Source organism: Microcaecilia unicolor, chromosome 1 (assembly GCF_901765095.1).
Source record: "Microcaecilia unicolor chromosome 1, aMicUni1.1, whole genome shotgun sequence".
In the NCBI taxonomy this organism is placed as follows: Eukaryota; Metazoa; Chordata; class Amphibia; order Gymnophiona; family Siphonopidae; genus Microcaecilia; species Microcaecilia unicolor.
In genome coordinates, this window is record NC_044031.1 from 673,435,304 (window position 1) to 673,448,271 (window position 12,968).

The 12,968-nt window shown below is 44.1% G+C and overlaps 1 protein-coding gene across 1 annotated transcript in view; it reads left to right on the forward strand.

Annotated features, from left to right (window-relative positions):
* P2RX3 (purinergic receptor P2X 3) overlaps nucleotides 1-1,901 on the forward strand; it is a 68,432-nt gene extending 66,531 nt beyond the window's left edge. Inside the window, exon 12 of the mRNA XM_030190363.1 lies at nucleotides 86-1,901. Within this exon, the coding sequence (XP_030046223.1) occupies nucleotides 86-217 (132 nt within the window). The 3' untranslated portion in view covers nucleotides 218-1,901. The remainder of the gene's footprint in view (nucleotides 1-85) is intronic.
* The last annotated feature ends 11,067 nt before the right edge of the window (nucleotides 1,902-12,968 follow it).

A 12,968-nucleotide genomic window follows, 5' to 3' on the forward strand; every position in this document is an offset into this window, starting at 1 on the left:
TGAGCTCAGAAAGGAACCAAAGTTTCTGCAGCCAAGTTCAAAATTTTGTCATTTTTAATCTAGTTTCCTGTGATTCTTTCTTCAGGTTTCAGAGGTTAACTTGCCTTCAGCCAGATCTGCCAGCACCGAGATGTTCAAAAGCACCCAGACATTAGCTGGTGGCCGGACTGATGAGAAGCAGTCTACCGACTCAGGAGCTTTTTCCATTGGACACTAACAGGCTTCCCATCATGCTCCTCTCATACATTTTACTACAGGAACAATTGTTTAACACATATATCACCGAGAGTCACCACTTCCAGTCAAATCTGCTATGGGAGTAATTTGTAGCAATGGCTTTCACGGTCTCTGGGAACTGGTCTGCTTTTCCAGCCTGTGTCCTCATGCCAATTACTTTCAGAAACACATTTCCAATACCTTAATCTCATCAGCATCTGTTTTAAGACTGTGGACTGCCACAAAAGGATGCATTAATCCTGTTGGAAGTTAAGCACCAAAGGCATCTTATAGCCACTATAATTCAATAACGTTGTCTAGATTGGTTAAAATGGATACGATCAGCGTCATGTTCTCAGTCGTCCTCCTGTATCAGCCCCCATTTACTCTTCTGTAACTCTCTAATTCTATCACAGCCACTGTGATATTGTTTATTTCTTGTCTTCCACACAGTCTCACGCTTGCTTATATACAGTATTATGTGCTTTCTAAATGCTATTTTCAAGGGTAAGATAATCCAAGTCAATGGGGCTGATCCACTAAAAATCACTGATGGTATTTCCTGCATGCCAGATCAGTTTAATGTGCATGATAAATAGTGTGTTATTCACTACAAATCTTACTGTGGTACCAACAGTTTAATGAGTAGACAGTGCACTTTAAAGTCTAGGTACACTCTACTGAGATGTAAATGAAAACATAATGAGCTCATGGTAATTATTACTCTAGTAAGCTATATGCTCATTAACGAGCACATGCTATGGTCAAAAATGTATTATTTACTGTGGACCATATGTTAGGCACTGTCTGATTGCACATGTATGAAAGCCACCTAATGGCCATAGGCAGTTTATTGGGAATAATGGAGGCATCTGGATTGTTGCAGCAGGAAATACAACCACAAGAAAGGAGAAGGGAAAGGGAAGGGAAATGGGACTTGATATACCGCCTTTCTGAGGTTTTTTGCAAGGACAAAGAGGAAGAGAGCAGGAGAAACAGAGAAGAGAAGGAAGAAAAGAGAGGTAGGGAAGTAAAATCAGAGGAAGTCAAGGTGGTGACCATATCCTTGGATTTTCTGGCCCACCCGTTTCCCTCTTGTGTGCCAGTCCTGGCTTCTCACCTTGCGTTTACCCTTTCTGATTCATTAGGTGGAAAAAGAAAAACCTCATGGGCCAACCTCAGGTGAAGGAGAGGAAGCCAGTAATAGATTGGGAAGATAGAAGGTGGCATGGACCCTGAAATACAGCAGCTGGGCACACAGCAGGTGGCAGGATCCTAAACATTTTAAGGAGAAAGGAAAGAGAGAGACAGGAAAACGAAGGACAGAAGAGACAATCTCCCTTCTCTTACACCTTTCCAAGTTTCACATCCTTCTTCTCTTATCCATCCTTAATCACCTTTGGAAGAAGGGGTGATATGGAAGAAGTCCCTTTTCCTTATACCCAAGATTTTTCTTTTTAAAAAAACCATATAGAAATATTGTTGAAAATGTTATTCAGAATATAAGACAACAGTAGAAGAGATAAGATAAAATATCTTTGTGTAAGACAATATGACATGACCAGCATGTCAATATACACAACAAGCATAATGAGCATCCAAAGCTAACCATCTTATTTAGATTTAACAGAATTAGAAAAAGTACAGAGAAGAGCAACAAAAATGATAAAGGGGATGGGATGACTTCCGTATGAGGAAAGGCTAAAGTGGCTAGGACTCCTCAGCTTGGAGAAGAGACAGCTGAGGGGAGATATGATAGAGGTCTATAAAATACTGAACAGAGTAGAATGGGTAGACATGAATTGCTTGTTTACTCTTGCCAAAAAACTAGGACTAGGGGGCACACAATGAAACTTCTAAGAAACAAATCAGAGAAAATATTTCTTCACTCAATGTGTAATTAAACTCTGGAATTTGTTGCCAGAGAATGTGGCAAAAGCAGTTAGCTTAGCAGGGTTTAAAAAAGATTTGGCTAATTTTCTAAAATAATAAGTCCATAAGCCATTATTAAGGTGGACTTGGGGAAAATCAACTGCTTATTTCTAGGAAAACCAGAATAAGATCTGTGTTACTGTTCTGGGATCTTGCCAGGTACTTGTGACCTGGATTGGTCACTGTTGGAAAAGGATAATGGGCTTGATGGACCTTCTGTCTGTCCCAGAATGGCAATGCTTATATTCTAATGTTAATTCCCCCAGACACATGAGGGTAATTTTATAAAGTTGCGCCTTGGTAACATGCGCCTATTTTGTAAAGCCACGTATATGTCTACTTTATAAAATACTAGCATAGGTGCAAAAGAACGATTGTACATGTAAGCTCTAGCACTTTCGCCAGCTTGAGGACTGGTTTATTGTTTATTTTGGATTTGTTATATAGCCTATTCTGACATGCAGGTCAAGGCGGTTTACAGTTTCTAAAACACATCAAGATATTAGGAAAAGAACACCAGAATTTAAAGAAAAGAAAACTTCCTTGCATACTAAAGGAGAACTGCTAACTTCATACATGCAAGCAGGCAGAGTGGTCTGTCCGAGTGGTCTAAGCACCATCAAAGGCTAAATTAAAAAAGTGAGTTTTAAAGATCTTTTTTTAAGCTTGGGAAGGTTTGTTCTGCATGAATATAAGATGGCAGATCATTGCAAAGTCTTGGGGCAAAGTAGTAGAAGGCTGAATGTCTCATAGATTCATTGTGTACAAGTTTTGGGCCTGGTAAAACAAGCATCTAGTGACTATAAGGCTCTGACTAGTGTAAATGATAGTGCATACTTTCCACAAGTATGTATGTAAATTAAGGAATATTATAATCTGTGTTCAGAAGTGATGACTCAACCTGTGCTCCACCTAAACTCCGTCCCTCTGCACATCTACAGTGAAAGTACATGCCATGGAACATACTTTATGCACTGAAATGACTAAAATACCAGCATTTTCACATGTTCTTATCACCTAAAGCTAGGCAGATCCTTATGAAATTACTTCTTTGATCTTGTTTTGGGACTGCCTGCTTTACTGTGCAGTTGTGCAGCAGTCTCCAGCTCCTTCGAGAAACCAAAGATCTCTGATCCCATGATACCATAGAGCTTGCTTTTCACTCTGCTCAACTAATTCAGTCAAAACCCAACTTGTTCTGTTGTTGCCATATCCTGGCTGCTTTCTGCCAGACAATGTACTTGCAGACCTGGTATCAATGTTTAATGTGCTTGCTGATTCCAGGCATCACTACTTAAGTGGCAGATTTCTGCTGCCATCACTTTTCAGTTGTGCTTCTTCACACAACATCAAGGCAGGAGTCCGAGCAGTAAATCTTGTGGTAGTTGTCTGGAACATGTTGCAGGGCCTCATTGCACTCCTCTTAGATGTATTGGAGGATCTGCAATCATACACTTGCCTTGACTCTGTGCTGCCACCTTCTGTTCTTTTACATGTTCTAGCAATGGCGGCCAGTAATGTCAGATCTCCATGTTCCATGCTGAATCCACCCATGCTTTCTTGTCCTTTCCTTCTTTCCTACACCCCCTTCATTACCTTCTCCTCCTCCAGCATGGCCTTCCTTTCCTTGCAATCATGGCCTCTTGTCTTGTGCTTGGCTAGTCCCTCTCCCTCAGTTCATCCCTCATTTCCTAAGCATACTCTCAGCACTTGTACTCACCAGCCATCTTAAGCATGTTTTCAGCACCTATCTTGACATGCTCCAATCTCCTTTTTTGTAAACCTTTTTTTTTTTTTTTTTACAATAATTGATATGGAAATACATACTCCATCAAAGACAAGGAAGTATAAACATATCACACTTTCAAGCTCATTTTCAAAGCACTTAGCCTCCCAAAGTTCCATAGAAACCTATGGAACTTAGCCTCCCAAAGTGCTTTGAAAATATGCCTCTTTAGCTCCCAATATACAGTACCAAGAATAGAAAAAAAACAGAAAGATTATGACGCTACTACAGTACTGGTTAAGGATTATTTAGGGTAGGATTAACCCCTATAATCCCCAGCAATACTCTTGCTGACAAAAATTCTGTGAGCTGTTTTGGATCAAAGAAAAGAAACATTTTACCACCACAAAAACACCTACAAAGAAATTTCAAATCAAAAGTTCTCCCCTCCCACCAAACTTTGGTTTTAAGGCCAAAAGGTCCCGTCTTCTGGACTGGGTCAACCTAGATAAGTCAGGCAATATTCAAATGGATGATCAACCCCCCCCCCCCCCCCCCTTCCTCCCAAAGAAAAAAACATCATTAATATGTCTGAAGTAAAGCCTTAGCACCATGTTACAGTCCTGCTCAAGCATAATTTTGTACATTTTAATACAGAGATTGTTAACACTTGAGACAGAAAGAGAGCGACAAGGATCACCAGCCCTAACAAGCACAGGAAAAGATAGTCTAAACACCAGAAAGAGAGAAATAAGATACTGCACACTACACTCTTCCCAAATCTTCTTCCCTGATGCCCAATTCTCAGCCCCTTGGCTATGTCCAGTTGTCTCCTATCTCTACATGCAGCACTAATGACCAGAGCATGTGCTAGCCTCTCGTTGGTATGTTTTGGGAGCGAGAGGAAGTTGCTGGGAGAAAACCAGCAATGTGTATAGGCTGTAAAGAGAGGAGAGTGACCAGCAGAAGAAAAGAGGTGTTAATGCCCCTGTACAAATCATTGGTGAGGCCCCACCTGGAGTATTGTGTTCAGTTTTGGAGGCCGTATCTTGCTAAGGATGTAAAAAGAATTGAAGCGGTGCAAAGAAAAGCTACGAGGATGGTATGGGATTTGCGTTACAAGACGTATGAGGAGAGACTTGCTGACCTGAACATGTATACCCTGGAGGAAAGGAGAAACAGGGGTGATACGATACAGACGTTCAAATATTTGAAAGGTATTAATCCGCAAACGAACCTTTTCCGGAGATGGGAAGGCAGCAGAACTAGAGGGCATGAAATGAGATTGAAGGGGGGCAGACTCAAAAAAAATGTCAGGAAGTATTTTTTCACAGAGAGAGTGGTGGATGCTTGGAATGCCCTCCCGCAGGAGGTGATGGAGAGGAAAACGGTTACGGAATTCAAACATGCGTGGGATAAACATAAAGGAATCCTGTTCAGAAGAAATGGATCCTCAGGAGCTTAGCCGAGATTGGGTGGCAGGGATAGTGCTGGGCAGACGTAAACGGTCTGTGCCAGAGCCGGTGGTGGGAGGCGGGGCTGGTGGTTGGGAGGCAGGGATAGTGCTGGGCAGACTTGTACGGTCTGTGCCATGAAAATGACAGTTACAAATCAAGGTAAGATATACACAAAAACTAGCACATATGAGTTTGTCTTGTTGGGCAGACTGGATGGACCGTGCAGGTCTTTTTCTGCCATCATCTACTATGTTACTATGTGTAATGCACAAAAAAGAGTGAACTTAGTAAATAGTATTATGAGTTGCCAGTATTACCTCCCAAGCATTAATTTCTCACTGGTATGCATGATAAATTTTAGCGGGCACATTAAAAACAGTTGGCCACTTTTCTTCAATTGCAATTTTTGCATGCTTGCTAAAAATATTGTGCCTTCATGGCAAACTTTTAGTGTGAACTTTAGTGAATCAGCCTCCTTGCAGTTAATTCTGGGGAACAATTGTATACTGTTAGATATTTGAGTAAAGTAGCTGGTATATAGTATTATATTGCAGTCCTTGAATATATGAAAGAAAATATAGTATGTGCAAGTATAAAAAATCTAGTTTTAACGGCTGTAACATAGTATGAGGTTCTTATATACAGCACTACTAGTTACATGTCTGAAATAAACAGTGCACAGTATTTATTTATTTTTTTATGTATTTATTCTGTCATTTGATGTCTCACCTTATCGTTCAGGGAACAAGAAGGTGAGTCACAAATAAATGAGGCAATATATTACAAATACACTTCAAACAAAGACGGATGCACACTAACAGAATAGTACACTAAACAGTTACTAATGCATTGCAAATAAATAAAAAAGCATATCAAGAAACAATATTAGAGAGGTTTTCATTATACTTCATTTAGTACATGCACAAAAAACACACTGATCAACAATGTGTATGTCATTACCACAGCACCCTTTATCATCACCATTAGAACTAGCCATCAGATAATGATGCACAATCTTAACAGCTTCAAAATGATCAACACCACCTTCATAACTATCATTATCACCAAAATCCTAAGCTCCACACCCAACACTATTAGCAGCAGTTATGTTCCAGCGTTCTTCAGCATTCGTATCTATCATCTGAACTAATCTAACTATCATTAGAGGCGTTATTGCCAACATCTCCGTCAAAAGGATCATGGTCATTTCATCGATACAGTTATCATGACTATTATGGAAATAATCACAATCTCATTAGTAAATGCCACTATGACTGCTCAAATTGCCATCTTCAGAACACTTATCATCAAATGAGAGCCATCCTCATATCGCTAAGTATAGAACCGTTGAAGGCAGTTGTGTATCTCGTGGTTCTCAATACAGTCCTTGGGACCCACCCAGCCAAGTCAGGTTTTCAGGATATCCACAATGAATATGCATAAGAAAAAATTTCAGATTGGTTTAATTATTATTCAATTGCTGTACTCTCTTGAAAATCCTGAGTAGACCTCAGCAGTTAAACTCGAAGCTTTAAGACTTTTATGCTTTATGCATCACTAGTCGGCAAGAGAAGGAGGTGAGTTATGATGGGGGTATGTTCTTGAAACAGCTTCATGGAAACATGTGCCATTTCATCGGCCTGCTCACCCCTGAGCCAACAAAGCTAAGTTTATAACTATAACGTTTACTAAGTTTATTATCAAGTATCTTGACTTTATTAAAACAGATTATATGGATAAAAATAGATATCATTGAAAAGACAGACCGATGACGAACTAAGTGCATGATTCTTGAAGCATAAAAGTTTAAGGCTTCGAGTTACACTGCTGAGGTCTACTCAGGTGATTGAATAATAATTTGGACTCCGATTTATTTATGTTCAATCTTATGACTAGCATTGGAGTTGGGAGTTATGTGTTGCCACATTGTTGAAGTTTATCTGTAAGAAAACTTTTCATGCACTAATTCCATTGCATGCAAATCTATCTCACGCATATTCATTGTGGGTATCCTGAAAACCTGACTGGCTGGGGTGTCCCAAGTAGAACCCCTGGTGTAAACTAAGGGCCTGATATTTAAAAGTGTTTATGCACTGATTGGGGCTCACATTTATCCAATAAATGCTGCTGACTGGGGCCACTCACTCAATTTCAGCAGCATTATCTAGGTAGTGGATACCCTGGATAGTGCTGGTGTGGTCCAGAAGCAGAGCCGGGGTGGAGCTGGAAATATCTAGATAGCAGTAATAGTCAGCACAGATATCCAGATAATTACCCAGGCAGTTGCTAGTTGGCAGTGGCGAGCAGGTTTTTTTTTTTAGCTGCTTCCAGCATTATTCCTGGATATTCAATGCTGGGCCATGTCCGTGCCATGGTCTGTCATGAGAGTCACAGTGACAGCCATCGGTTGTAGCTAGGAGGTTAAGGCAGGCAGCAACAGCAGGCAGAGTCAGATTCAGGCGTACAGGTTCAGGGAGGCGGCTATCAGAAGGTAGAGTCAGGTTCAGGCTGTGGAAAGCGAAGAGAGAATCGCTGGACATGGATGGGAGGGGAGGGCAGGGGAGAGAGGAAAATTGCTGGAAATGGATGGGAGGGGAGGGCAGGGAACAGAGAATCGCTGGGCATGGATGGGAGGTGAGGCAGGGAAGAGAGGAGAAATGCTGGAAATGCATGGAGAGGAGAGCAGGAGAGAGGAGAATTGCTGTATATGGATGGATGGAGGGGAGGGCAGGGGAGAGAGGAGAGTTGCTGGACATGGATGAATGAAGGGGTGGACAGGGGAGATAGGAGAGATGCTGGACTTGGATGGAAGAGAGGGGAGAGAGAATTATTGCTGGATATGGATATAGGGGAGGGAAGAGACAGCAGAAATGCTGGACATGGATGGAGGGGAGGAAAGAGACTAGAAGATGTACATTGATGGAGATGAGGGAAGGGGAAGAGAGGAGAAAAACTGCACTTGGATGGAGAAAATAGGCAAAAGCTGGATCCATGTTATACCTCCTCCAGTGAATTCGACGGAGGACCCAGCTTTTACCTATGGATGTAGGGCAAGAAATGAAGAAGAAAGGAGGAAAGTAAAGAAATAAATGGAACGGAAGTCCTTGAAACAGAGTTAAGAGAACAGATAAAGAGCAGCAGAATCAGAGACTGGGGCCAACATGATCAGAAAAACAAAGTCACCAGACAACAAAGGTAGAAAAAATCATTTTATTTTCATTTTAGTGTTTGGAATATGTCCAATTTGAGAATTTACATCTGCTGTCTTATTTTGTCAGATAGATTGGAGAAAGGAGAAAAGATAGGAATGGAATTGCAAGACTAAAAGATAATGAGAATGGCTATGTGGAGAGTGAGGAAGATAAAGCGAATGTGCTAAACAATTACTTCTCTTCGGTGTTCACGGAGGAAAATCCTGGTCAAGGACCGTGATTGGCTGCCGAGGGAACATTTGGGAATGGAGTGGATACTGCACCATTAATGGAAGAAAGAGTTTATAAACAGCTGGAGAATCTGAAGGTGGACAAAGCTATGTGACTGGACGGGATACATCCCAGGATACTGATGAAACTCAGGGAGGTCCTAGCGGGACTTCTTAAAGATTTATTTAATAGATCTTTAGAGATGGAAGAGGTTCCACGAGATTGGAGACAAGTAGATGTGGTCCCTTTTCACAAAAGTGGAGACAGGGAAGAAGTGGGAAATTACAGACCAGTAAGTCTCACATCGGTGGTAGGAAAAATAATGGAGTCACTGCTGAAAGAAAGGATAGTTAACTTTCTAGAAGACAATGGGTTACAGGATCTGAGACAACATGGCTTTACCAAAGGAAAATCCTGCCAAATGCATCTAATTGACTTCTTTGAATGGGTGACCAAAGAATTGGATGAAGGACATGCGCTAGATGTAATCTACTTGGATTGCAGCAAAGCCTTTGATACGGTCCCCCAAAGAAGACTCGTGAATAAGCTGAACGTGCTGAACTTAGGACCGAAAGTGGTGAACTGGATAGGAAACTGGTTGACTGACAGGTGGCAGAGGGTGGTGGTAAACGGAATCCACTCGGAGGAAAGGAAGGTGAGCAGTGGAGTTCCTCAGGGGTCGGTGCTGGGGCCTATTCTGTTTAATATATTTGTCAGAGATATTGCTGAAGGGTTGGAAGGAAAGGTTTGCCTTTTTGCGGATGACACGAAGATAGCCAATAGAGTAGATACCCTGGAGGGAATAGAAACAATGAGAAGGGATCTCCAAAAGTTAGAAAAATGGTTGAGGGTCTGGCAGTTGAAATTTAGTAACTATCAAACACACTGGGGTATAGAATAATGGGTTGATTCCTCACTAGATAAATCCACAAAATATCCAGAAATCTAAACTTATATAACCCAATACTTATTTTTTTAATATGCAAATGGTGCTCAGTAACTAGGCCGCCACTCGAACTGACTAGCAGTTATATTTTGTGTCAAGCCCATCCAGCCATCATCGCACCGGCCTCCTCCTACCCTGCCTAATGAGATCAGCTGGAGCTGTGATTCCCTTATATGCATCCCAAGATGCATTGGGAGGGGCTGGGTGCCGCCATTTTGCGGCGGTGTCAACCCAAGAAAGAGGAGGGATGCAGGCTACCTCCCTCCTCCAACTAAGGTAGGGGGGCCAGGAGGGGGTTCTTTTCAATGCTGGACCACCAGGGATTCTTCAGACAACGCTGGGGGGGGGGGAGTTGGGGTGGGTTGGAGGTCCGCTGGAACTCCAGCCCCTCCGTCACTCGCTGGGTGGGAGGGAGGGAGGGGGTTTGGCTGGCGGCCACTGGACCACCAGGGACCGTTTTCTGGGGGTTTGGGGGGGCTGGAGACCTGAACCTGAACCTGGGGGGGTCGTCGGGGGGGGGGGGGCGGAACGGAGGTCCGCCGGACCTCCAGCCCCCTGTTGGCAGGTTTGCTTTGGGGGGGATTGGGGGCCTGCCAGCATGCAACTGCATGCTGGACAGGGCTCACCATTCCTCCCCAATGATCTGCAAACCCTAACGCCAGCTTGGAGCTGGTGTAGGGTTAGCCGCGGCCAGCGACCCAAATTTTGGCGCGCTGACCACTGATCATTGGCGATGAATGCTACTTGCACAAAGAGCCCTCGAGCGCGTTGTTTCACGCGCTCGAGGGCTCTGATCATAGGGCAATAGCAAATGCCAGCGCTAGTATGGCGCTAGCAACCTCTAGAGCCGGCGTTTGCTTTTGATCATCTGCCTATTAGTGGCTGCCAAAAAAGGATTAAATCATCTCAACCCCTCCCCTGTTTAAAAAAAAAAATCAACCCCTCACCTTCCGCTTCCAGTTGGCCATTGTGTCTCTGCATCCAGCATCTCATAGTTCACTTCATTCTTCAAAGGTTGCCATTACCCTTCCCTGGAAACAGTGGAGGAGTTAGCTCAATATTGAGTGTGCCAGAGCACTACCAGAACTGCCATTTATGCACCAAATGCCCCTTACTTACCATGGCTTTGCTCATAAGAGTCTGTCCCTGATCCTAGAGTTTGCAGTCTAGTCAAGAGAAAGAGAAAAAACAAATTGGTTCAGGAAATGTATTTATTACAATGACCATGATTCAAACTGATTAGACCAAGATCTAGAAGAGCCAAAGTTGAGGATTTTTCCCTGCAGTTTACCTATGGAATTTACAGCTCACCCATGCTGTAAAGTAAGAGCGCTAGTAATTCCAGATCAAATCCTGTTAAGAAAAATTAGGTGAATTGTTCTGGACAAGTGTAAGCATTGGACAGAAGGCAATGACAACCAATAGATAAGGTATGTATGTATGAATGATTAAAAAAAACTTTAGGGAGATCAAAAATGCCATCATGGTAAAAGAACGCACAAGTAGCAGCTCCTACTCCAGAGTGAAGTTTTTGCCTTACCTGGTGAAGGATGGGCAAAAGGAGAGGAAAGGTGCAGGATTTTCCCCCGGCTCTGAACATACTCCTCCTGTGATGAGGCAAGCCACATGCTTCTGTTTGTCCATCAATTTCCTCTTCTTCAATCATGCCCAAAGCAGAAGTGTTGGGCAGCAGTTCAGATGGGTCTTCTTTAAGCCCTGTTGAACAGGAGGTTCCTACTGCAGCCAGGTAGCAGCTTCGCAGTGATTCAGCCAAGGTGTCCCAGCAGGAGACAGACCTTGGAATGCAAGGGGGAAGACTGCAGCGACTTTCTCTTGAGGAAGACCACCAGGTATTCCAAGTTGCAACCTTCGGCTTCCTGCCGGGCAACATGTCCCCATGTCCAGCATCTCTTTCCTCCCTGTGCCCACCCCCAGCATTGCACTCCTCCGACTTTTAGCAGCATCGGTGATCAAAGCAGCCAGCCCTCCTGCCAGCCTTGGATGGAACCTTTCCTTCTGTGTAACTTCCTGTTCCCCCATAGAAAGGGCTCCACTGAGGAAAAACTTCCAGAGTTGGCAGGAGCATAGCCGCCGAGAGGGGGGGCCAAGGGGGGACAAAATTCCCTGGGCCTCCAAGGGGGGACCCGGCGCCGCAGTCCCACCCGCCCTCCGTCATTGACCGTCAGCCACCGGGCCGCACCCCCCTGCATTGAAATCACAGTGCCTCTCACCTCCATGTGAAAGCACTGCAGGCAGCAGGGCAGCAGATCGCCTCCCTTTGGGCCTCCTTCCCTCCCTGTGTCCCACCCTCGTCTGACGTAACTTCCGTGAGGGCGGGACACAAGGAGGGAAGGAGGGCTGAAGGGAGGCGATCTGCTGCCCTGATGCCTGCAGCGCTTTCAAACGGAGGTGAGAGACGCTGTGATTTCAATGCAGGGGGCCCGGCCTGGTGGCGGACGGAGGGGGGTGGGTGGAGGGGGAACGGCGGTGGCAACCTTGGGGGGGCCCCGGGCCCAGCCCAGTCTCTCAGCGGCCCTGGGCAGGAGGGAAGGCTGCTTTGATCACCAAGCTGCTAAAAGTCGGAGGAGTGCAGTGAGCGATCAAGTAAAATCTGTGAGTGACGCTCCTGGAATATATCACTCACTTGCACAGCTTAGAGGGAACACTGGTCAAAACCAGTCTTGACTAGTTCAAACAGAGTAAAACTGATATGTCCTGACATGTCCAGAACTGTCCAACCTGGTCCAAACCATTCCTGAACGGTTATGACCAGTGCCGACCTTTGAGCCAGTCTGCTTTTGGTCTCCAAAGAGTCCATTTCTGTTAAGACTCCTGCAGCCAGGACCCTGCTGATCCTTCATCCTTAAGTTCTTTGACATCTGCATGTCCTATTGCATTGCTCCTGTCAAAGAATCTCCTCAGGAACTGACTCTAGCTGCTGCAAACTGCTGACATTCTCTGACACAAATGAAGTGGATGTCACCACTCTGGGGATACCTCCAGCTCCAACAGGGGGAAACCATGCATAATTGCCTGCCTCCCATGGAATGCTGAGAGCTCACCACTACCATAACTCAATACTGAAGACAGGTGTTAATAGCTCTCTGCACAGGCTCAGCAGCCACAGGGGGAAGGGTCTTCAATCTTCCCTTCCTTTTCCCCATCTTGATCAGTAGGCAGGGAGTTTGGAGGAATCGCGTAGAGGCAGGAAATCACAGCTGAACAATGGAATATAGCTCTTCTCCATCATGATCATTCTAAAGCAATTT